We start from the raw sequence: 26,605 nt of genomic DNA on the forward strand, positions 1-26,605 counted from the left end.
GGGGGTTATTCTTGACTGTGCTTAGAAATCACTCCTGGAATGGCTTAGGGGACCATATAGAGTTGGCAGGAATCGAGCCCATGTTGACTTCATGCAAAGGAAGACTTACCCACTGTACTATCTCCCAGGCCCATACTATTAGTTCTTTTATGAACACTTGGGAGTGGAAGCTTTTGACAGAGGGGGTGGGGACAAGCACTTGGGGTACTTTGGCGTGGACGTTTTGCAAAATCAAGGCCATTCCAGGAAGTGTTTCTGTTCCTTCTGTGGCTGTCATTCCGTGGGCATCTTTTACCCAGAATCCCAGGCAGGAGATAAGAATTTGTTTCCAGAAGGCGTCCTGTCACAGCTGGGTGGAGAGTATCAGGAGGCAGCCATATATGTGAGGGAAAGATAGGGGGGGAGGAAAGAAAGATCTAGGCTGGGGGGCTGGGGTGAATAGAGGACTGTAGCCATGTTCAGATCACTCAGACTGTGTCTCCTCTTCTCCTTGCGTTCTCTTCCATCTTTCTGCAGGATCACATCCCTGTCCCCTACCAGCCAGACTCTAGCAGTAACCCTTCATCCACGACATCGTCTACGCCCTCCTCACCGGCACCCCCACTCCCTCCCAGTGCCACGCCGCCTTCTCCCCTGCACCCATCCCCGCAGTGCTCAAGGCAGCAGAAGAGCTTCAACCTGCCAGGTAAGTAGCACCCCATTGAGGGGGGCTGTATGTCAAGGGGAGCTGCATTGGGCAGAAGTAGATTAGGAGGCCCATTCAGGTTGGACAGCTCCAGGGTAGATGAGCCTACTTTTATGTAGGGCAATGGCCCTACTGACTTATTTGTTGTGTCACCTGGGGCCACTGCCAAAGGTGGGCTGTGAAATAGTAGGCTGAGTATCCAAGAATTGTGAGTCAGATAGCTCTTCAGATGTAGGAAATAGTCCACAGAGTTGGGAAAGAGTAACAGGCCAGGAACCCACAACTGAAAGTTGTTCACCCACAGTCAGCCACTTCACTACATGGAAAGGCAAGCCAAGATGGCAGCCTCCCTTCTGGGCTTCCCAAGCAGTCTTTATTGGGAAAACAAAGTCCTCCTCCAAGAACAGGGACTAGGCCAAGTGAAAACTGGCTATTACCAACAGTGGGCATTATCAGCTGCATTTTAGCAGAGAGAAAGGTGGCCAGTCCCCTTATGCCCAGGCTCCATTGGCCCTAGTCTGAGTCCCAGCAGGGCTCATTGCTTAGAAGCTGGTTGTTATCTTGGGAGTTGAGTCCTTGGGGGCTGGTCCCTGGAAGGACAGGACTGAATAGATAGATGTTCTGGATCCCTGAGCAGCCAGGCATGGACTGTAGCGTTGGCAAGTTGGCTTCTGTGGATCTGCTCCATGCAGGGACCACAGATCTTCCAGTCAGTGACAAGATGTGGCAGTGATAGGAAGACAGGAATTCTATATCTTGGTCTGGTCCCCGCTGTAGGAGGCTATTTGCTCTGTTCTAGCATGTTCTGCTCAAGTGGGCACAGATTCTAGAGATTTCCACAGGTGGTTAGAGGAAGAGCGAGGGCTGAGGCATGGCTAGGTTTCCAGACACCCCTGCTTGCTTCTCCCAATGCCCATACTAACTCTAGCTGTCCCCCAATGAGTGAAATTACTTCGTGAAGACTCACTCATTGAGGTACCTGGGGCCCCCATGCCTGCTCCCGTACTAAGCTCAAGGGCACACAGCTTTGCTCCTCATCCCAGACACCTCTACTTCAGATCCTAGGTAGGGGTGAGGACAATTGAGTCCTTGGAGAAATCTGGCACAGTGCCCCCTTGAGAGAACCACATGCTCCTTCCTGCAGCTTTCAGGGCGGGAGACCCCAGAGGGTGGACTGTGGGACACCCCCTCCCCCGCTCTGGGCTCTGAATGTTTCTCAATTTGGTGTCTCCCTGTTCCCCCTTTCTCTGCAGCATCTCACTACTACAAGTACAAGCAACAGTTCATCTTCCCAGGTGGGTCCTGACTGAACTCTGGGGCGTGGAAGTTGCTGGAAGGTTAGCCCAAATAATGAGTGTTGGGTGGAGGAGGGAAGCAGCAAACCCCAGGAGACACCCTGGATGTGGGCATGGAGAAGGGAAGGGGTATTGTTGAGGAGCACAGGGGAAGAGCCTGAAAGGACAGCCTGCAGTGGAGAGAAGGGAAAGAGAGAGTTTTGGGCAATGGGAAGCCCCCATTGCCCAAAGGAATGGGGAGTCAGACCAGGTTGGTGATTGGGGCTCAGCTCTGTCACTCTCTGGCAGCTCCCCCAGAATCTCTGGTCACAGAGCAGATGATGGAAGGGGAAAGGGAACCAGGATGGGACAAGCATTTCTGAGCTGCCACAGTTCCCAGGCACAGTTCCAGGCACAGTTTCCAGATTTGGAGGTTGCAGAACCCAGGCCGGGTCTCTGACTCTCTCTCTCTCTCTCCCCTCTAACACAGATGTGGTGCCAGTGCCTGAGACACCGACGCGGGCACCTCAGGTCATCCTACATCCGGTGACCTCCAACCCCATGTAAGTTGGCTGAAGACACTGCACCCCCATGGCCTGATACTGGGGTGGGAAGCAGGGTGAGGTAGTCCTGGAGACAAAGACACAATGGGAAGGATGAAGCTAACAAGTAGGGCGATAGGCCTGGGCATTACTACTGGTTATCACTTCCCCCAAATACATCAGCTCTGCCCTGTGCCCCTCACCCCTGCCCATTCGATGAGAGTCCTTGAGTGCAACATTTCCTTGGGATCCTGTGCTTCTTCAGAGCAGAAATGATAACAGTGCTTGTTTCTCAGACCTTAATAAGAGGATGTGCATTACCAAGTCACTGTTCACTGATTTAAAAAATGTCATTTTGGGGGGCTGGAGCAATAGCATAGAAGTAGGGCGTTTGCCTTACACAGAACCCATTCAGGAAGGACCTGGTTCAATCCCCAGTGTCCCATATGGTCCCCCGAGCCAAGAGCAATTTCTGAGCACAGAGCCAGGAGTAACTCCTGAGCAAAAACAAAAACAAAAAGTGTCATTTAGGTTACTGGAAGGGGTGTCACGCTCAGCTGATCATAACCTTGGGCTCAGATCCCTCTTGCAGCCTGGTGTGTGTGTGTGTGTGTGTGTGTGTGTGTGTGTGTGTGTGTGTGTGTGTGTGTGTGTGTGTGTGTGTGTGTAATATGGCATAAAGTTTTATTGGAAGGCAGCAGCTCCTATGTGCTAACAATTTCCAGCGACTTCCTGATGACACTTGCCCAGGCCAGTGGTTGCCACGGAGACCGTCGTCTGGGCAGTGGAGTTGCTCCCTGAATTTTCTCACTGTCTGGCCCTGTCCAGAGCAGGCTTGCTGTCTCTGGCTTCTCCCCGCAGAGAAACAGCATGAGCTCATGGTGTCAAACTTGCACGCTTTGGAGGAAGATGGCAGATATATGCGTGTACGCATGTATACCCCAGACATGAGCTCCTTTGATTCCCAGTGTCCATGTCCGTCCGTTCATTCGTCTGTGTGTGTGTGTGTGTGTGTGTGTGTGTGTGTGTGTGTGTGTGTCCCACATGCCACAGCTGTTTTCCAGGCTGCTGAATCCAGTATTCCTTCCCACAGAAGCGTTTTTTATTTCTTCCACATTTTCCGCATGCTCTGCAGTCCTTGGCTATAATGACTGTGAAATGTCATATCCATGTCAAATAATGTCCCAAGCCATCCCTGGTGGCCAGAAGAACTTAAAATACAGCTTCCTGGGGTCACTGCTGCAGACGCGCCAAATAATCAGTTTGGGCGAGGAATGTCATTAGCGTCTTAGGTATACAAACTCTCTTCCATGTGGTCTCTCCCAAAATGAAGTCACCTGCCTCAGTCTCCCTATCATGGCAGTCCTCATATTTGCCTATTTGCTTTTTTTTTATCCCAGCTCCCCTCCCAACAGTTTCATTCTTGTTTAGTTTTTATTGGGGGGGGTGTGGAACACCTGGATATGCTCAGAACTTTATGCTTAGGCATCACTCCTGGTGGTAGGAAATTATTTTTGGTGGTCATATGCAAGTCTCCCTGTAATTTCTTACTCATATTATGAACTTTGTTAAAAAATCCTAACAATATGTCCTGGAAAATTATCAAAAGGACAATGATTTGAGGGGGTTGGGAGGGGGTAGTGGGCTGACTGCAGCCTTAGATCATTCTGCCACTGCTGCCCAGAAACCAGACCCACAATTTGTGTGACTTGAACTCTAAATTATTCACTGACAGTCAGGCTAAGCCTGCAAAAGAGCCCAAGATGGCAGCTGCCTGCAAGCTGCTTCAGTGTGTAGCAGTGGTCCTCAAACTATGGCCTGAGGGCCACATATTGTATTTGTATCTGTTTTGTTTCTTCATTGCAAAATAAGATATATGCAGTGTGCATAAGAATTCGTTCATAAGTTTTGTTTTTACTATAGTCAGACCCTCCAATGGTCTGAGGGACAGTGAACTGGCCCCCTGTTTAAAAAGTTTGAGGACCCCTGGTAGAGGGTGAAAGCCACTTGCTGTTTCGGAAAGAAGCCAGAGAAGGGCGCAGGACTTAGAACTTACCTCCAGGCAGAGATGGGGGAGCAGACAAGTGTGAGTTGGGGGGTCAAAAGGCAGGCACAGCCTCTACATTTCAGCTGTCACTCAGTCATTCAGTTCTCTTCCCAGGTTGCACTAGAAAAAAAAATTGGTTAAGACTGTGGTGAGTATCACACCCCAAGTTCTTGTGAGTTCTGAGCCTCGATCAAGGAAGAGTCTGCCTGCCCAGCAGGCTCTGCTCCTTCCTGGGGTCTGTGGTCAGGATCAGGCAGTCCTCCCTCACCTGCCCCCCCAGCAAGACACAGGCTGGACCATCTGTAGAACTTCCGCTGGGAGAAACAGAGAGGGAGAAGGCAGTCTTGGGGATTCCTCTCTTTGTTTCCAGGTCAGCCACCAGGTTTCAGTATGCCCTGTAGATGTAAGCATCCCCTCTCTCCAAAATCACACCTGTGACACAAATGTGCACCCCAGCACTCCCATTCCCCACACATACCCAGTTACTGCATCAATCCATGGCTTCCCCACAACACCACAGCTTAAATACAACTCACAGGTGCACAGAAGGGTCACTGCACTGAATGCATCCCAGAATTCTGCAGGAAGTTCCACATGGGTTTTATCCTCTTCACATACATGGTGAATCTCAGAGCCCACAGTTAACATGCTGCAAACACAAAAAAATTTATGGATCACATGAGAGAGAGAGAGAGAGAGAGAGAGAGAGAGAGAGAGAGAGAGAGAGAGAGAGAGAGTGATTCTTCTGGCCCAGTGCTCATAGCAATTCAATGTGATTAGCACAGTCCAGCTGAGACACTGAATATTCAGATATGTCCAGCAATCCCTCTTCTGGAAATTTCCATCTCTCCCCACTGGATCTCTGCAAGCCCATCACTTGCCCTTTGTCCTTTGTAGTGTTTCTTCTCTCGCAGAGTTGAGATTCCCTCCAGTTAGGAACCTGGCAGTTTCAACTCTGTAACCCACCACAGGCCTGGCACTGTTGCAGGTACCCCACTGGGCATGTGTGAGTGAACGAACAAACCAACCTGTGAATTCTAGATGCTTCCAGCTCTGAGTGTCCTTTGGAGAGCTGGTCTGTTCTTCTTCAGCAAACACTGAGGAATCAAAGCTTCTTACCCTTGTGACATTTAGGCCACAATCTATGAAGAAGCTTCTAGATTAGTGGAGCTCCAAAGTTAATCTTTAATAAGAGAAGAAAGAAAAGAGCCTTGAGAAGCCCCCAAAATATCAAATTCAAAACACTGTCCAGGGATCAAAGAGTTAGTTTGCGTTGCACTCGGCCAACCCTGGGCCGACCCTAATTCGATTCCCGGCATCCCATATGGTCCCAAGAGCCTGCCAGGAGCAATTTCTGAGCGCAGAACCAGGAGAAAACCCTGAGCACCACCGGGTGCGACCCAAAAACCCCTCCCCCCAAAAAAACCCACCACTGTCCTTGTACCTCTCTTCCTGGTGGCAAGGGTCTGGCTTATTCCAGACACAAGAAGAAAAGGGTAGTCTCAGAACAAAGCTGGAAGGGAGGCCATCTCTATCATGGTCCTGTGTCCCTGTGAAACTCAGTCCAAGGACCTGCCAGGGACCCATATCCCTCAACTCACCCCTTTTTCTCTCTCTTTCAGCTTGGAAGGAAATCCATTACTTCAAATTGAAGTGGAACCCACCTCAGAGGTGAGGGGGAACCCGAGGGGAGGCAGCCTTTCTCCAGGGTGCTTTGACGTGTCCTGGATGGCACAGGGGAGCCAGGGTTGCTCAGGGGTAGAGGGCCTATTTGATGGATATTCTCACTCAGGCTCTGCTGCCAGGCGTGACCCCCTCTCCTGGTGCTGCGCCTAATGGCCCATTACCTGCCGTGCAGCAAGGAAAAGCGGGTGGTGTGAGAGACTTAAGTTCTAGGCAGAAGACTCAGCCCAGGGCCCAAGAGCAATATGGTGGCGGGGGAGAATACCACCCCTGTTATCTTTGAAAGGATCCGCCAGGAAGGATTCACTGGACTGGGTTGGAGTGCTGAGAATCTAGAGCTGCTTTTCATGCTTTCGAGCATGCTGGAGAAATAAATGAGTCCTGGGTAAAAACTGTGGGGGTTCAGACCCTTAGTTCTGCTGCTGCTCCAGTTCTTATTTCCAGAGAGAATCATTGTCTCTTCTTGAACTGTTGGTTGAGTTTGTTGAAAAGTGACTGTGCGGGGCCGGGCGGTGGCGCTGGAGGTAAGGTGCCTGCCTTACCTGCGCTAGCCTCGGACGGACCGCGGTTCGATTCCCCGGCGGCCCATATGGTCCCCCAAGAAGCCAGGAGCAACTTCTGAGCGCATAGCCAGGAGTAACCCCTGAGCGTCACAGGGTGTGGCCCAAAAACCAAAAAAAAAAAAAAAAAAAAAGTGACTGTGCTAGACGGCTGATCTCATATGTGCAGTACGAGTGCATGAGTAGATGGGTGCAGGTGACTGTATGAGCATGCATTATATGTGGAAGTGCATCATGTGTGTATATTTGAGTGTATGTACGATGAGTGTATGTAGGCGTCGTAGACATCTATGACTGCACGGACCAGTCTGTGAGTACATATGTGCGAAAACATGAATGTGCGCATGTGTGAGTGAATGTGCACAAATGATGGCATACATGCATAGATGCAACAGAGGCAGGCCCAGAGCAGCCCACCCCCAGGGCATCGTATGAGGCAGGCGGGATGGGAAGGGCCTGTTCTGACCTCTCTGTCTCCTGCTGCCCCCACAATAGAATGAAGAGGCCCACGAGGAGGCTGAAGAATCAGAGGATGACTTTGAGGAGATGAACCTGTCTCTGCTGTCTGCGCGGAGCTTCCCGCGCAAGGCCAGCCAGACCAGCATCTTCCTGCAGGAGTGGGACATCCCCTTTGAGCAGCTGGAGGTGGGCGAGCTCATCGGCAAGGGCCGCTTTGGGCAGGTGTATCACGGCCGCTGGCATGGCGAGGTGGCCATCCGGCTCATCGACATTGAGCGAGACAACGAGGACCAGCTGAAGGCCTTCAAGCGGGAGGTAATGGCCTACAGGCAGACAAGACACGAGAATGTGGTGCTCTTCATGGGAGCCTGCATGAGCCCGCCCCACCTGGCCATCATCACCAGGTCAGTGAGCCCGACCCCTGCCCCCTACACCCTACCATGGCATCTGATTCCAGGGGTGCTGTGGGCCTATTTCATCTCTAGCTTTGCTGTTCATTTGCAATGTCATAGCTTGAGATTTTAGGAGCCAGAAAAATCACTTTCATTGTCTCACCCCTTGGGTGGGGCAGAGCTGGGAGTCAGGGGTCTCGATCGTTTCTGGAATTTGGGGACCTGAGTGTCCACTGCTGGACAAGTGGGTGAGACAGAGCCTTTGAGCTTTGCCTCCAGGAGAGACTTTTCAGCTTTGCAGTCAAATAGCCCAACACAGACTTGGCTTTTTACCACCCAAGTGTGCTCAGAACCCCACATGTCACTCTTGGTTTGCTTCTGGTACCTCATTCTTAAGACCAGACAATGGGCTAGATTTGGCCTCTGATCCTTCAATTGCCAATCCTTGCAAGAAGGTGCTACTGAATGTGGTTCTGGTTGTCAGGAAAGTGGCAAATTTCATGACTTTTCTGTAGATCATTTCAATGTCCCTGGTGTGGGGGTCCAGGGAGGAAGCTCGATGATGGGCTCTTGTTTCATGTGGAGAAGCCCTATGTTCCACCACCAGTTTCTTCTTTCTCAGTGTCATGTGACATGCAAGAGAAAAAAAATTCATAGGAAGTTTCAGCTGGGGAGCTGGGAGCTGCTCCTTTGGTATGTTTTTAACCTTGGGGTTTACTAGGACATGCTCCCCCCACCCACCCACTGACTTGATACCAACAGTCCTTGAGCTTTCTCCTCCCCTCACTAAACTTGGTATCATTGGGGTGCACAGACCTGGCCTCTGGGTTAGGCAAGGGCCAGTGTGGGAGCCGTGAGTGCAGGGAAGAGTTGGTGGTTCAGCCTCTCCTTTCTTGAAGTCTGTTCTAAGGTCCCAGTGAGCGGAAGGAAACTGGTCTTTGTCACCATTCCCACACAAATGGTGGCCTGCCTGGAATCCAGGGTGTGAATGGTAAAAGATGGGGCATCTGAGATGGTCCTATAACCCTCCTGAAACCAAAATGAATAATCGTGTTTCAGCTGTACCCAGGATGGGGTGATTCCCAAACAATCTATTCAGATCCTATTTGGGGCACAGGGCTGTTCTGATGGGTAGAGAGATCTGTAAGCTCTTGCTAAATAACAAATCACCCCCAATTGTTGTTGTTTCTCTGTTTTGTGTCATTGTTCAATCTGGGCCAGGCTCAGTAACTGGGGTCCTTGGATATGTTTATATTTGGCTGGTGGGACCCTTAGGGACTGGATAGACTCCAATGCATTCACAATCTACTGGCTAGCAAGTTTCAAAAGGGGAGGGACTTGTTTTTTACTCAATGTGCCCCCTTTTCCACGTTCCACCAGATTCCTTCCTTGTATCCTCTCAGGCTCCTTACACTGAAGCTCACCTACCAGTACCTCACTGGCTGATGTCCATTGGCCATAGCAAGTCCTGAGGCCTGAGTTGTGCAAAAACACCTACTGGGCAGACATATTTGCTATGCTAGGGGACAAGGACACAAATATAGGAAGGGGGACACACATCTCACAAGCTATATCCCTCCTGCCCTCCTTACCTTCCCCAGGTCCACACAGGATAGTGAGAAATGTGGTCTTTGGGCAATTCTGACCTTCTTCCCATGATCCACCAATATTTTACCCAGAACTCTGCCCAATTCCTTGCCTTCTACCACCATCCTTGCTGCCCCCTCATATTCTGCAAAGCAGAAATTCAAAATTCATGATTGCCTGGCCCTCTTCAGGACCACTCTGGTCTGCCCCTCAACCTGTCCCTTGGTCTTTTTCAAGGGACTGAAAATGGAAATGGTCCCATTCAACAGCCACCATCAGGAACTCTGGCTGCTATGATGCTAATTAGTTGCTCAGCCCACAGACCAGCTGCAGTCTGGAGCCTTTTCTATATAGGCAGAACTCAAGTCCCCCCCCCCACCCCAAGGCCATAACTGCCTGCAAATTTCACAAATAGCGCAGCTTTTTCCTGGCACCTCCATAAAGACGCCGCTGTGTTGGGACATATAATTGGTCTCTGAAGTGTTTTGATATTTTGTGTGAAGAAGCCAGATGAGGCCCAAAGAGGTGGCATTTATTCCATATTATTATGTCATTATGTAGTTATCTTGGGGGGAGGAAGAGGCCTCGTGTATCTCCCACCCCCTACTCCCGTTTCACACCCTCCACTTGTTGACCATCCGGGTTTCTTATCAGTTTGAAAGCAAACATTTGAGTAATTGGATTAATCACTCGCATTCGAACAGTTGGCTGGCAAGAGGTGGACGGTTGGAAGAGGGCCAAGCTGAGGGAACCGTTTTTTGCATCCTGGATTGATTTTACTGAGAATATAAGACCAGTTAATTATCTAGCATATTCTGCATAGATTCACAATGGCGCGTTCTAGTCATTTGCCTAGTAATTACCATCCAAGTGAACTTGTCTTTCTGAGCCTCGCTTCCTGGTCAGGCCACGTGGACTGTGGCCATTGGAGAATGAGAAAGAACCAGCTGGTTACCAGGGCTGTTAAATTGTCTCAGGATCAGGTCATTCAGTCTGAGACTATTGGCAGTCGGCAGAAGTCAAAACATTTTCAAAACCTCCTTGAGAGGCCTAGAAAGTTGATGAAGGTGAGAGGATGCACTTTGTGTCCTTCTGTCTGGCTGCAGCGTTTCCTTGGCCCTGGTTTCCCATTTAGGAAATGAGTATGTAGAGGGGCTGGAGCAATAGCACAGCAATGGGGCATTTGTTTGCCTTGCATGCAGCTGACCCTGGATGGACTCTGGTTCGATCCCTGGCATCTCATGTGGTCCCCTGAACCTGCCAGGAGCGATTTCTAAGCACAGAGTCAGGAGTGGCCCCTGAGCACCACTGGGTGTGGCCCAAAACCCAATCAATCAATCAATAAAAATGAGCAAGTAGAAGATCATGTTCCTTGAAGCATCTCTCCAGCTCTAACCAGTTCTTTGCAAATGGGCTGGAATGACTCCATTCCTTTTAAAACTGGGCACTCCCAGACTGCCTATATCATAGAGAAGGAGGCCGGGGAGCACGAAAGACTTAACTTGCAGGTTCCTGCCCACTATCTCGATTCCTTTTCTGGGGCTAATGTAATAAGACTCGGTGACTGGAAACAGCCCGTGGGATGTGTGGCATCAAGTTCACTGGACAGCAGGGCTGACCTCTGTGCTGCCCCTTCCTTTTGGGGTCACTTCCTTGCTGGTGACACAGTATTGCTCCTTCTAACTTTCATTGTCCTGGAGTTCCTTCTGGACCATGTCTCACACTTCCTGGGATAACTGTAACTAAAGCCTAGGACTCCTCTTAATCCGGGCTAGTTTTTCTTTGCATTTTTGGGGGGCAATGGACAGGGCATATGGGATGATAGAAATGGAACCCCATCAGCTGTGTTCAAGGAAAATGGTATACCTCTTGCACTATCACTCAAGCACCCTAATTTTCCTTCTCAAGAGACTGCTAAAGTCTCTGGCCAGAAGAGTCCCCCAGGATTCAGTGTCCTGGGAATGAGAATCTAAAGATCTTTGGTGCCTTACCACATTCTTCTAAGACCATTGCTGCCTGTGTCTGGTACCTGTGGGCAGTTTGGGGCTTAGAATTCACCACCAGCCAGGGTCTTCTCTGCCTTCCATCATCTCAGAATCATCACTGACTGGGATTCAGTTCATAAGTTCCAGAAGATTTCATTTACCATAGTTAGATTGGATGTTGATTGTAACTTGGTTTCTTTCGGCGGGCCTAGTGATTATGTAGTTCCACCACATCCTATAAATTCCTGTGGGTCCCACACACACACATACCCTCCACATTTCTCTGTTACGTCTCTCTCTCTCTCTCTCTCTCTCTCTCTCTCTCTCTCTCTCTCTCTCTCTCTCTCTCTCTCTCATCTCATTCAGACACACATGTTCTCTCTTCCCTGGAAGAGACTTGTTCCCTTTATATTAACCACCCAGGAGGTCCACGCCCTATTGCCAAATGAAGGCCTCAACTGGCCTCACCTAGAAACTTTCTAGAAATACACATTTTTACATCTTTCCCCCAGAAGAAGCCCTATGCATGGTCCATTCTCCCAAATCAAGAGCTCTGGGCAGGGGGTTGACCCCCAGGTATCTGTGCTTTAAGAATCACCCCAGGGGGACATACATCCCCCAGTTCAAATGCCCATTGTTAAAGTAATTATTTCCTGCTCCTATTGGAGTCATGTTGGGAAATTACACACACACACACACACACACACACACACACACACACACACACACACACACACATAACCCTGGAGCACTGTCATGGTCCTTTAGCCAAGATCCACCTTCCTACAATGCTCAGTGAGGTCATTCACATGACCCCCAGAAGTCAGGGGAGGCATTGGCTGCACAGAACACAGTGACCCCCGCTGTGAGACCCCCCATTCTGGTAGAAGTGCAGGTAGGGATGGGCTAACATCATGCAAAGTTTGGGAATGCTGGAAACAGGTGCAGGGACAATCAGAGGCACAGAAAGGGACCCTAAAGAGATGACATTTGGGGGGAGATATTGGTGTTTTCACTCGACCTTGCCCCACTCTTGGAGGTGGGCTTTGTTTTCCCAATAAAGTCTCCCTGAGAAGGCCTGAGGAGAAGCTGCCATCTTAGCTAGCCATTTCACGTGGTGGAGCTACTAGCTGGTGGGGTTCAGCTTGCGATGTGGGCTCCTGGCTTCTTGTTCTTTCCCAGTTGTGTGTGTGTGGATTATTTCCTGTGCCGGAATCACTCCCGGATTTGTGTCTCTCGTCCTTCCCGGATTGAGGGCATGGGAATTTTACTCCCATGCTGGGGTTTGTGGAATACTCAACCTAATATTTCACAGAGGGAAACAGAGGGACACAGATCTCTGGCCCTGTGGGAAGAGGAGTTGACCCTGCAGAAAGGCAGAGAATCTGGCCAGCAGGACCGGAAGAGAGAGGACAGGAGAGGGATGCAGGGCTTAGGGATGGCCCATGCAGCAGTCTTACTTAGGCACTGCTTCTGGGGCTCTGAGACAGATGGGGTGTCCCCATTGCTCCCAAGAAGAGCAAGTGACAACCATCTCTTCTTTAGATGCCCAAGTCTAAAGGCAACATGGCAGTTCCCAGGAGGATACCTCACACCCACCTGTGCATGCAGCCTTCCTCCCATCCATTCCATCTCTTGGGGCCCTGGGGATGGTACTGAAATTCCAGGGGGTACCTCATTTGCACAGCCGGGGTTAGCACATTGGGACCCTGGAAAGTTGCAGGCACCGTTTCTCAATGATGTCTTTCTTTTCTTTTTCTTTAATAATTTTTATTGTGACCGAAGTGAATTATGCAACTTTCATAGTATTATTTAAGGTACATAGTGACAATGAATCAGGGCCATTCACACCACCAATGTTGTCTTCCCTCCACCCCTGTTCCCATCATACATCCCATATCTCCCTCCTTTGCTCCCGGACTGCTAGTGTAACTAGACCCCTCTGCGAATAGCTTGTTGAAGATTGGGTATTGATTCTGTTATTGTTGACTTTGGGTTTAGTGTTTAAGTCTGATCATTTTTTATTTCCACTCACTGTTCATATGCCTGTTTGGTCCTGGTGCCCTCAATTCATGAGGCAGAACAAGACGATTCAAGTTATGTGGTTCTGTTGGAAAAAAAACTTTCAAGCCCCAATGAGTATCTATGTGCTGGACTCCCTCTGGTTTCTCTGTGCCCCGCTGCTCTTGAGGGCAGAGCCATGGAGAACCCTTCCTTTCACTCAGACATGCTCAGAACTCAAAAGGAGCTTGGCCACAACATTTCCCTCACTCCCTGATGTGCTTGTGTGTGTGTGTGTGTGTGTGTGTGTGTGTGTGTTTTCTCTTTCAGGGCAGTTTGATTGTCCTAAATATAACACATGAGAGTTGGGGGTTGGGGGGTTCTGTGCACATGATGGTCCCGTCCCCCCCTCCCTCTCCTGGTGCAGTGGGCTTGCTTTTTATGCACTGAAAGCTGAATCGCTTTCCCTTTATGCAGCACAGCTGAAAAGGTTTTTTGTCTGCCGCTGCCTTTAATTGTGCTGGAATGTTAAGCGCCCCGGGACTTGGGGGGAAGGAAGCGCTATAAATGTTCCTCCTCATTATCATTATTATTATTAGCAGCGCCCCTTGTCCACGACGGGTGCAAGCCTGTGAGGGGCAGTCAGTGGCCCACAGAGGGGGAGACGTTGGCTCTTCCTACCCTTCCGTGGCCACCTTCCTTGGGTAGATGTGTAAGAAGTGCCAGGTAGAACCTGGGTTATCACCTCAGACCTCAGTAGTCACTTGTTGACTATTGAAAATGTGAACTAAAAAAAAAGAAAATGTGAACTAACAAAAAAGGAGGTGACAGAGAAGCGCACACACTCACACACACACACACACACACACACACACACACACACACACACACACACACCTCCTGCAGGGACTCACAGGCCCTTAGTGAGGCCCATTTGTCCACACGTGGCTGTGTCAGGGCAACTGTTGCATCTATAACAAATAAGGCTCAACACACTAAGTGATCCATGAAGATAGCCAATTCCTCTTACGTAACAGCTCAGGTTATATCATCTGCTATGGGCATTTCTGACCTTGCATACGTGCCTACCTAGGGCCTCTCCTATTGAAAAGTGCTCACCCAGTCACCCTATTTTCTGCCTCTCTTTTTCCTCCTTGTACATAGTTTATAACTGGAAATTCTCTCTCAGCACTTCCTGTAAAAGCAGTTATTGGGCCAATTGCAAACTTGCCCCTTCACCCTGGTTCCATTATGAATCTGAGTAGGGATTCACTGCTTATCTCTCAGGCAGAAAGTGATAAGAATGAGCAGGCTTAGATGAAAAAACAGCAGCAACAGCATAACACCTGCCACTGGCCAGCCCGAGTGCCCTGGTCTCTTCCGGTTGCTATAGTAATAGGGATGCTCTTGGTGCCAAGGATGGGGCAGTGAGGAGAGAAGGTCTGCTTTCTTCTCCATGCCTCAACCTTCTTAGGAGATCTGGACCACTGGTTTTGGTGTTTGATAAAATAACAGATGTTGCAAGGGAGAAGTTAGATTTGATTTCCGCTTTGCTCCTGGCTTGTGGCCAAGTGACAATCCTTCCAACTTCAATTCTTCCAGAAGGTGATGGGGAACAGGACACTGGATCTGGGGTGTCAAGCGCTGATGAAAGGTTGGGCTGGAAATAACCACAATGTGAGTCATCGGTGTCTAGTAGTGATGGAAGTTGCAGGCTTCAGTGGATACGAGGTCACCTGGGGAAGGGGAGAAGGCACCCCGGGACAGGCTGTCTCTGCAGCACTGGCAGAGGTGTATGGCCCAATCCAGGAGGCTTCAAAGGCATGGGCATGGGAGGAGGCAGCCCAACGAGGGACATGCGTGGCATCCTGAAGCCAGAATGGCTCTGCCAGACCTGCAGGGTTGGGAGGCACTACTTGACATGTCCCAATAGTTTTGCTCTTCTACTGGTTCATTGCCCAGAGATAAAGGAAATTTGATTCTCCCTTTCCCCCCTCACCCACCTTAGACCAGCACCCCAAGGAGAGCTGGTGTGACTCTGTGACCCCCCCCCCTTTCTCACTGGCCCACACACATGGTTCCTCCAACAGGACTTACCATGAAAAGCTAGTGTTCTCACAGATCATGGAGCATGAGGTTAGGGACTATCCATAGCTGGGAAGCTGCAGGACCCAGCTTGATTCTGAACCCCACTACCAGTGGGGAGGGGTTAGCTATAGGATCTGAGAAGATGGACTTCATGAATTCATGGAATTTGTGAGGATGGACTTCCAGGATGCACCATGTTGTCTTTGCTGCCTCTCAGATGCTCAGCCCCAAAAAAGTCTGAAGTATGAACAAGGCATGGCCTTGCCCTATGCCCCTGTGGAACTCACAGGCAGATAAGGTAGTGGATGAGTATGGATCCATGTGGTTCTCTCTGCCAAAGGAGCCTGTGGGTTCCTGCCTAGTCAAGGGATTGGCCAAAAGGCTAAGGAAACATTGGTAGTCCAAAGATTAGGAAAGTTTTGTGCAAAGGGCCAGTGCAAAGGGGCAGAGCTAAGAAGCTGGAGTGGAAGAGCCTAAGCCTAAAGAAAAGAGGCCAAAATTAGGGCAGCTGTGTGTCAAGGGGTCTCTTGATGGACTTCCTATGCCAAGCCATCCAATTTGGCTGCTAAAGAATTTGTCTTTAAGGCGACCCATCAAGTGACAGATCCACCAAGGATTTCAGCCGAGGAATGATTCACCCTGTATTGCATTTTAGTAAAACGTGCTTACCCTTGGGAGAGTATAATCACAAAGAGAATGCCTGTCTTAAAGACAGGCAGGGGATGGGTGAAGAGGGAGATATTATAAAATAAAGAAAAAAGCAGTAGGATTTAAAATATATTCTTGCCCTGTAATCTGAGGAGCCAACTTGCAAAACTAAGATTTCTGTCTTTTGAACCCTTTCCCTCAACCCTTTGAAGTCAGTATAAATTGGACCCTTTCCCTGTCTGCACACAGGAAGTAAAGAGGCACAAAGCCGGGAAGAGGGTCCATTGGAAGCAAAGATCACCTAATTCAGGCCTGAGAGAGACTCCCCCACCTCCTCCTTGTCTGAGCACCCCCACCTGCTTGACTGGCTGATGGGTTGGCAGCAGGTGTGAATTGAATCCCCGATGTTCCCTTTCTCTCCATCTCTCCGCCACTGAGGGGGCGGCAGAACAGGGAGGTGACCGGTCAACATGTTTTCACAAAGCCTGTGGGTCCCTGGTTTTGGTTTGATGGATTCTCACAGCCACAGCTGCCAGGGCACTGTTGAGCCTCTGCTCTGCCCCTGCCTGATGGTGTTTAAGATAATTAAGCCCATGCATCAAATAATAAATAGATATTGACTCTTTGTCAAGGAGTCTCTCAGGATTGATTGACCACAGGGAATACTGCTTTCCTCAATCAATGGAAAGGCAGGAGGATAGATAAATCTTGATAATGACTGACAAGGGAAAAGTCAATAGAGCTACTAATATATGCATTATCTTTGACTGGGGGTGAAGAGTTTGTTTTTGGGCAGGACAAATGGGAGAGGCAGGGAGAGAAGACAGAGTAAGATTTTTAGAAGCCCTAAGCCCAAGCATGGGTCCGATTCCCCCATGGGTGTTCAGTGATTTGGGCTGAATCACAGAAACTGAGAGTGCATTTCTCTGTTCGTGTTTAGCCTTCTGACATTCCTGGAAGGAAAGAGGAGGTGATAAAGGGGAAAAGCTGCAGAGTGGTCTCAGAGACACTCACTAGAGATCATGGAAGTATAGCCGATTCAGGGGTTAAGGGAAGTAAAATGGAGATTGTGACACATTGAGTGTTTTTGAGTCTTCCAGGAGGCAGATTTGGTCTGACCTTTGGAAATGAGTTCTAGACCAGAGCTATAAAACTGGGAACACGCCAGAGTGGGGGATAACAGGTGTCTTGATCCTGGGGGTGGCTCTAAGCTTTGGTTCTGGGACTCGAACTTGCATCAAGACCCCAGAGGATGTTTACAGTCATAGAACTTGAGCCAGCAGTCCCTAAATTGATCCTGAAATGTTGAGGCCTCTCCCTCAACATCAGAAACTTTCACAACATATGAGCCTGTAGCTTCTGTGAATTTTCCCATTCTCCCCTTTATCAGCCAAGGAACATTTGATAGCCTTACTTGGGTATGTTCAATTAGAGCAAAGGTACCAGTATGAAAGGAGCTTTGCGATATTTTAGCAAAGCTAGTGACAGTCCTCAGCAGGGTCTGAGGCAACATGGCAAGCCCCTTCTTAGGAACAGACACTGCCCAGCAGGAAAGATGGAAACCTCCTCACAGTGGCTGTGTGAGGAACTGCTGAGGCTGAACTTGTGTCCCTCGAAGAAGGCCTTTTTTTCTGGGTATTTCTCAGGATTGTTTTCGAAACCACTCAAGGTTTTGCTCAACTACCTCAAACCTCTTGTTTCTGTTTGGGGGTCCATGCTAGCGGTACTGGGGGTGAGGACTATGGGATACCGGGGAGTGAACTAGGTCCCTGATATGAGAAAACATAGTAAGGGGAATAACAAATAACCAAAGGCAACAGAACCTGATAGCTGGACTCCAGAACTAACTGTAGAGGGGGTTAATATGGGGTGGCAAGGGTAGTTTGAAGGGTTGTATGGAGGGAACCTACAACAATGGGGAAGGAAACTGGGCACTCTGGTGGAAGGTGAGAGGCTGAACATTATATGCATGAGCCACTGTCATTAATTGCAAATCATAGTACCTAAAACTTAAAAAAAAACTCACTTTTTTTTAAAGTGTCTGTCCCAGTTCCTTTGCATCATCTCCGAGCCCCACTATCCTTTAAGAAAAATAAAAGACATTATTGTAATAATGCCCAGAGATGACAAAGACGAGGGCTGGAAGGACGGGCTCACAATATGAAGCTCACCACAAGGAGTGGGGAGTTCAGTTAGAGAAATAACTACACTGACAACTATGATGACAATGTCAGTGAGTGAGAGAAGTAGAATGCCTGTCTCGAATACAGGCGGGGAAAGGGAGGAGAAGGGGGGACATTGGTGATGAATATTGCACTGGTGAAGGGGGGTATTCTTTATCTGACTGAAACCCAACTACAATCATATCTGTCATCAAGGTGCTTAAATAAAGCTATTATGTTAAAAAATCAGAAGGTGGGCCCGGAGAGATAGCACAGCGGCGTTTGCCTTGCAAGCAGCCAATCCAGGACCAAAGGTGGTTGGTTCAAATCCCGGTGTCCCATATGGTCCCCCGTGCCTGCCAGGAGCTATTTCTGAGCAGCCAGCCAGGAGTAACCCCTGAGCACCGCTGGGTGTGGCCCAAAAACAAACAAACAAAAAATTAGAAGGTGGTAGGTTGCTTGTTTGAGACTAATCTATTAAGAACATGGACTTTGGTGGAAATAGCATGGGGTCCCTATTAGGGGAACATTTGTTGAGCACCTGCTAATTGAGGGCTTCTGTGTTGAAGACTCTGGGCTTCCTTTCATGATCTCATCTCACTAGGGCTTTGGGGGGGGGGGGTGAGGCAGCTTATGCTGAGGCAGCGGGGTGTACAGGAAGGACACATCTAGCCACTGTGACCCCCGCTCCCTCCAAGCTTAAGCCTTAACCTCACCAGCACTGCTGTGTCATCTCAGAGACAGAAATTGTTCTCTCTGTTCCTATGGGCAGTTCTCCAAGGCCGCCCAAGAGCCGTTTCATAGATCACTGTCACAGTCTGGCCACTTCTCTTACCCTTGGGTTCAGAGTAAAATTTACGGGAATTTTCCCTCCATGTAGTAAAGAAGACTAAAGAATTAAAAGTTTTTGCTTGTCAGAATCAAGTTTCTGCCTGTCCTCCATCCTCAGTGGCCTTGCTGGTCGTCAGGAAGTGCATGCAGTTCCCCAGCAGTTTAATGGGAAGAATGCTTGGTTTACCAGTTGTCTTTTACCAGTGGTTGGACTTTGGCCCAGAGTGGCCCAGAGAGGAGTTTTCCACTTGCTCTGGATTTGGCCCTTTTGAGCCTCAGTTTCTGTCTTTGTTCAGTCCCTCCCAACAGGCAATGTGAGAATTTTGGGGGGCCGGGCACTGGGAATGTTGGGTCATTGTTGGCATTGGTTGGCATTGCTGCACTTGCTGCTACTTCCATCCCTGCACTGCTGGTACCTGAGGAAGGTGATGGAAATAGAATTCTAACCCTGTGCTGCAACAGAAAGGTTGTTAACTAAGGAGTTTCAAGTCTCAGCTGAACGTTGTAGGCGTGTTGTTTGCTGGCGAGCCTCAGTGATTTTAGTTTTTAAATGGGGCTATAGCTTTAATGGGAGTAGAAATGACAGGGGGCATAATTCAGATAATCAAATGAAGTGACTAAAGCTAGAGAAATTAAGATGATTTAAAGTTGTATACTAAAAATAATCGTATAACTGTTCCCAAAGTACAGGCTCTGGGAGCCAGAGAGCTAGCACACCAGTAGGACATTTGCATGTGGCTGACCCAGGACGAACGTGGGTTTGATTCCCAGCATTTTATATGGTTCCCTGAGCCTGCCAGGAGTGATTTCTGAGCGAAGAGCCAGGAGGAAACCCTGAGCACAACCAGGTGTGCCCCCCAAAAATAAACAACAAAAAAGAAACAATTCCCCCCGCAATAACATCAAAGCACGGACTCTGTGCCTGCTATTCTAAGTACATTGACAGGCCAGGGGAGGCTGGTACATCTGTTATGGTGGGGCTGGCATTTGAACTGTCACTCTGGGAGAAGCTGGAATACGAGAGATGAGCTGGCAAAGAAAACTTTCTTCCTGAATGGCAGAAGATGGGGAAACAGGACTGACAGTTGAATCTGCCACCAAGGGGACCTGTCACCACTGCCCCTGCTTGGGGCTTTAGCCATGCTATAGTGTCCGGGGCCCCCTCTGAAGCTGGCACTGGCCCCACTCTTGTAATCTTCTCCTTGACATGAGCAGAGTCTTGTGGTGGTGAAGTTGCTTTTGCACTTAATCAAAAGGTTCGTCTCCAAGTCCTCTTCAAAAGAGGCTTCAGTCTCCTCAAAGTGTTCAAAGGAGCTGGAGAAAAGGGAGCTGCAGGGAACAGGCCAAGCCTCTTCAAAGGTGAGGGAGGGCTCAAATTTCTCTTCAGAGTACCCACCTCTTGGCTCTGCTCGGAAGCACCCCACAGGGACTGGGAGGCACAGATGGAGGCTTCTCAACAGACCCATCGGGAAGTGTTTGCAGACTCCTGCAACTGTCATAGCCTCCCTGTCACCAGGGTCTGGTCAGGCTCTGAGCTCAGTGGCTCGGATGCTGTCTGCAAGCCAGAGAGTGTTGTGGCCAGAGTTAGTAAGTCGCTTTTCCACTCTGTGAAATTATTATAATACATCCTTCTTACCTGAATCATCTATTTCTCTGCACTGGCTTGGCTTAAACTGAACCTTTAGAAAAGTATGACCACTATCCACTTCTCTATCCTTCCACCTCATCAATTTATTCATCTATCCATAGAATAAGTTCATCTATCCAACCACCCATCCTTCTGTCTATCCATCTAACTACTTCATTCATCCTTCCATCCATCTAGTGAGTTCACCTGTTTATCCATCCAAGTTATCCATTTGTTCATCTAATCAGCTCATCTGTCTGTCCATATATCTCATCAATTCACTCATCTACTCTTATATGAAGTTCATCCAGGCATCCAACCACTCCAATCATCAAATAACTTCATCTTTTCATCCATCCAAGTTATCTATTTAATGAGTTCATGCAGGATATCAATTCATCCTTTTGTTTTATATATCCCACTCCTTTTGAGGACCCATCCATTTGCAGTCCACCAGTTCATCTCCTCTTCCTCCTTCTCTCCTATTTATTCTCTTTATCAATCCATTTATTCACCCAACAAGCTGTCTCTCCTTCCTTTCATTTCTTCCTCTTCCATCCATCCATCACCTCCTCAAGGCCCTACCATCTATTCACTAGTCCATCCTCCTACTTTCCATCTATCATGTCAGATCTTTTCCCTTCACTCCTAGTTCATCTAATCACTGAACATTCCCAAGTACAATATATGGAGCAGCTGGGAATAAACACTTGGAACTTTTCTTCTGAAACCTAAGTGAGTTTGATCATAGTCAAAGCCAACTCCTTGAAGCAAAACCTGGGGACAGGTTAATGTGAGGAGGATGTAGTCAACAGCTTTCTCATATCCACAGATCAGTGCCCAAGTTAAGTTTTTAGAAACATTCATAGATGGGCATGTCAATAGATCACATAGAGCAGGAATGAACATGTGTTGCATTTCTGAATAGGACAGGAAACCAGACCACCACACCAGAAAGCTGGGAACAAACCCCCCCAAAAAAATCCCTTATCCACATTGCCTCCTTATGACTTTCCTTCACTTCTGTGGAACTTTCTGCTCTTGAGCTGAGAACCTGACAAACGAAAATGGAGGAGGGAGAGCACAGCCCAAGGGTGGGCCTGGCCAATCATGGAGTGGAGAGAGGGAGAGCTCAAAAGGGGTCAATGTAGTGGGCTCTGAGCAAACAGGGCACCATTTCCAAAGACTGTAGTGGGTGGAGGGGCCACAGAGCCAAACAAGGCTGTTCCCTGCCTCCTTTACACCTCATTAACGCTCAGCTCATAATAATTTATCAGCGGCAGGCAGGAGTTTACTTATTCATTATTTATAGTGAAAATGTTTGCTAAGCAAATCAGCAAGTCAAACAAGATCTGTGTGTGTGTGGGAGAGAGAGAGAGAGAGAGAGAGAGAGAGAGAGAGAGAGAGAGAGAGAGAGAGAGAGAGAGAGAGAGAGAGAGAGAGAGAGAGAGAAAGTTGGATTAACCTACTCCAGAGCACATTGAGCTCTCTGCAGCACTGTGGGATTTCTAGTGGTGGTTGTGTGTGTGGTCCCTGACCCCAACTGGTCCCTCCTCTCAATGCCCAACTCTTCAGGGCCCCTCACTGTGATGTTATACATATCTCTTCCTCTCTGGAAGAAGGCTTTCCCTGCCCAGCCCTAAAAGATTTGAGGGGGCATGACAAAACCATATGCCTGGAACTCTTCCCTTCCCCATGGAAGGCAGAGAGCCAAAATTTTCTCTAGATGTCTGAGATGGTTGTACCTTTCTTCAAATAAGGCCTCTGGACTGAAAATTTAGTCCTCCCCCACCATCCTAGCTGTCAGAGATTCCAAACCAGATCTTTTAACTCTGTGGACTTCAACTTCTTCCTTTATGAAATGAGCAGCCAATCCCTGTCCCAGAGCTGTTTCCAGTAGTAGGTTAACCCAAAAGGTACAAACAAGTGTTTCATAATCAGATGTGGGAGGAGGGCAGATGTTTTCCCCTGTGGATTTCCAGGGAAATGAGGTTGATGGATAAGCATAGCCTTTGCCTAAGAGTTAGAGAGATAGTTCCAGACCTGAACCTCAAAATTGCCTGGGATTCTCTAAATTGTATGAAATTTTTGTTTTAATTACTTGTGGGGGTGCTCACAACTGGTTATGCACTCAGGGATCACCCCTGCCAGGGCTCAGGGGACTATATGTAGCACCAGGGATTGAACCCATGTCAGTCACATGTATGGCGATCGTCCTGCCCACTCTACTATTGCTGCAGACCCCTAGGCTTATTTTTAATTATGTATCAGTGATGCCTACACTCTCCCCCAAATAAATAATTCTCATCAGATCTGGGATGTGGTTTCTTTAGGCCAATTATTAGGGAGCCATGTTTGGGGCTCTCCTCAGAACCCTGAAACCTAATTCCTAGTTTGAAAGAGAAGCAGAGCCTTCGTGCCCATCAAGTGCCTAGCATAGGTCAGCACCACGCATAACAGCACTAAGCTGTCATCTTCTTGGTACAAGAGACTCCTGGGTACCTGAAGACAAAGATGCATTTCTAAAGGGCAGCGGACATGGCGGTGTTGGGAGTAGTTTGTCTTGGATGGGCAGATTGACAGAGCTAGGTGAGTTTCTTTGAGGGACATACTTACAAGTGCCAGGGTCTTGCTCAATCTACTCCAAAGTGACACACTGTGGCATTCTCTTTCTTAAGCCTCATAGAGTAGGGGTAGCTGTAGGTCTCATTATTTGATTCAAGGGCCTGAATTAAGGGCCCCAGAGAAGAAGGCTGACGGGGTTGTCCAGCTGGCCACCTCCATGAGGTAGGGAGAAGGCAGGTAAGAACTGAGTAAGTAGTAGGGCATGCGCCTGACCTTTGATTTTTAGGTCACACCTGGAAGTGCTCAGGGGTTACTCCTGGCTCTGCATTCATGAATCACTTCTAGCTGTGCTCAGGAGCCTATATAGGATATCAGGGATCGAACCTGGGTTGACCACATGCAAAGCAAGCACCTTCCCCATTGTGCTATCACTCCAGCCCTACACCTGACCTTCTTAAAACTCTGCTAGTGCAGAGAGTCCATCCTCGTGTCTTCTCCAGAGATGACAGACCTGGGTTCTAGTCCCAGGAGCACATCCATGCTCAGGAAGTCACTTCTCTCTGGACCTTGCTTGCTGTGCTATAAAATGGGGGAGATGGGAATCCCTGCTGGTGAGGTTCTGTGGGGGAACTGAATGTAACAAACCAACTATATATGCAGGGAGTATAGTGAAAAGCACCATGTAGTTGGGATACTTGTCTTGGAGGTTGGCACAAACCAAGGCATTTCAGAACATGCATGCTCCCAGGGGGTAGAAATCACAACCAGAAATTGACAGCTCTAGAGATTTAAAAAAACACATCAATGTTTGCTAAATGGAAAGGGATGGTATTGGAGGGAGAAAAATATCATTTTCAGGCTGCCAAACAGAGTGTTAACATAGAATATGGAAAAACCAATAAAATCCATAGTCTCATTCTTCCAGGATGCCTCATTGAAATAATTTTACAAAATCACATCTGAGAGTCTTGACATTTAAGTCCTAATTTTGATAGAGATGATGTTTTCTTGGCCCGATATGTTGGCGGGCACATCAGCAATGACAGTTTCTTCTGATCACAGATACACCAAATGGGTGTCCCTCGATGGGAAGTTGAGAAATGTCTTTGTTTTTGTTTGTATGTTCATTCATGCATGCATCTGCCCATCCACTCACCCTTCCAACAGATGACAGGAAATTGACCACCAATATGTCAGGAAGGAAGGGTTGAGACTGAGGTGTGTTCATGGTGGCAGAGAGAAGCCGGAGAGACCAGGCAATTTGGTTCCTGTAAGATGCTGGAGAAGAAGTTGGGATAAATGAAGGGCATTTGTAATGGTGAAACAATATTGATGAAGGCAAGGTCAAGGAAACATAAAACCCACCATCTTTGGACAAATAACCATTGACTTTGTTGGGTGAGGCCAACTCATAGAGAGCCACATGAGAACACCAGAGAGTGAGATTTTGGTTCCTGGCATTAGCCATGGTATGGAAGAGGGAGGAGCACTGAGCATTGTGGCAAGCATGGCCTGGGTTTTTCGTATCCTTGAATTCCCTGCCACACTGAAGGGATAATGATTCTTGGTCATATTATGACATCATCTGTGTGCTGCTCCAGTGACATATGAAAGACAGGTGACTCTCCTGGAATGTCGAGGACCCTGTGGTGCCAGGGTTCAACCCTGAAGATTCCACATGCATATAATATGGGTGGGTAGCTTTTCAAAAGCAGGCATTGATTTCTCCCTGTGGGACATTGGCTGGATGTTGGAGAGCCCACAATGCCATATCTGGGGGGCTCCCACTGGTTCCTAGTCAATTGACAGGGAATGCAAAGGGGTTCCCTTTTAAAAGGGTACTAATTCTCCTTATGAGGGCCACATCCTCTCTGCTTAATCCCTCTCCCTCAGACCCATCACCTCATATTATCTCCCTATTGAGGATCAGGTTCAAATGAGGGGTTTGGGAGAGGTTCAGATATTCAGCCCAGTGCAGGCTTCCTAAAGTGGAGTTACTTTTTTAGGGTGTCCAGGGTGAAGTATAACCCAGTATAAGCCAGAAGCTGGGGTGACTGATGAAAGACACATCCAGGGAAGGACTAGGGCAAATTGGTATAGGGGTTAAGGCATGTGGGTAAACCCCTCCCCCAAACAACACCAGGAGGGACCCCTGAGCACAGAGCCAGGAGTAAGCCCTGAGTACTACCAGGTATAGTAAAAAAGTAAGTGTAATACTACAGGTGTAGTATAAAAGCAAAGTAAAATACCTTGTATTTTGGGTTGGAGAGATGTTAGAAGAATCTAGGTAGGTGTGGTTCAGTAACAGAAAAACAAAATAAAACATAAAGCACAGGGGCTGGAGGGATAGCATGGAGATAGGGCATTTGCCTTGTATGCAGAAGGATGGTGGTTCAAATCCCAGTATTCTATACAGTCCCCCAAGCCTGCCAGGAGTGATTTCTGAGCGTAGAACTAGGAGTAACTCCTGAGCACTGCCGGTTGTGACCCAAAAACAAACAAACAAACAAACACATATAGCACTGCAGGAAGGTGTGATGTATATCTGGCCTCTGACATTAAAGAAATAGAGCAAGTCACCAGATACTGGGTTCCAGGCCTGGGGTCCCCTTGATTTTACATACAGAGGTAGTGGAACCTATGTACTATACACAAACACACACACACACACACACACACACACACATTGCAGAGCTGAAATGATGACAGCATCCACTCTGGATGGACCTGAGCTATGCAGAGGGCATGTTCTCAAAATCCTAAATCTTTTATTTTTTTTCTAGTTTATTTTTTTAATGACAACATGATTTACCAAGTTCTTCATAATATAGACATTTCAGGCATTAAATGTCCAATTCTAATTTCTACTACCAGTGTGACCTTTCCTTCACCAGTGTCCCCAATCTCCCTCCCACCACCTAAAGCCTGCAGGAACAAATTGACTCCATGTTGCTTGCTCTAGCACAAAGGTGAATGGAATGAGAAAAACTTAGGTCAACAAGGTTCAATTTGAAATGATTGTTTTATCTTGCCATGGAGTTATGAAGGTTAGTGTTGAAGGATTTCCTGGGTTATGGTTGGTGCCAGCTGAACCTTCTTGCATTACTGTTTGAGCCCACTGAGCTTGGTACATTGCTATGGTAACTTCCCATCAGATTTCCTGCGATATCACGGGGCTCATACTACTAGAAGATATTGAGGACTCCAGGAATTATAGATCTGAAACTAATATGGTGGCTTGGCAGTTTGATATATCAGGTTAAGTTGCAGAGCTGAGCCAAAGGGTATGTGTAGGGTGTGGCCATGGGCTGCTGTAGTTCCTGCAGAAAAGGGAAACTTGCCCTCCTCCATTCCTGAGAATGGCAAAGAGGTATGAGTCAGGACAAATTCTTTTTTTTTGGGGGGGGGTTGGTTTTTGGGCCACACCCGGCATTGCTCAGGGGTTACTCCTGGCTGTCTGCTCAGAAAT

General features: G+C 48.3%; 1 protein-coding gene across 2 annotated transcripts in view; it reads left to right on the forward strand.

The window, feature by feature from the left end:
* KSR2 (kinase suppressor of ras 2) overlaps window positions 1-26,605 on the forward strand; it is a 348,927-nt gene that overhangs the window by 289,989 nt on the left and 32,333 nt on the right. For both annotated transcript variants that reach the window (XM_049788775.1, XM_049788776.1), the window contains exons 10-14: window positions 517-685; window positions 1,939-1,980; window positions 2,450-2,522; window positions 6,171-6,219; window positions 7,287-7,654. In XM_049788775.1, coding sequence (XP_049644732.1) covers window positions 517-685; window positions 1,939-1,980; window positions 2,450-2,522; window positions 6,171-6,219; window positions 7,287-7,654 — 701 coding nt within the window. The remainder of the gene's footprint in view (window positions 1-516; window positions 686-1,938; window positions 1,981-2,449; window positions 2,523-6,170; window positions 6,220-7,286; window positions 7,655-26,605) is intronic.

Source organism: Suncus etruscus, chromosome 15, assembly GCF_024139225.1.
Source record: "Suncus etruscus isolate mSunEtr1 chromosome 15, mSunEtr1.pri.cur, whole genome shotgun sequence".
Classification (NCBI taxonomy): domain Eukaryota; kingdom Metazoa; phylum Chordata; class Mammalia; order Eulipotyphla; family Soricidae; genus Suncus; species Suncus etruscus.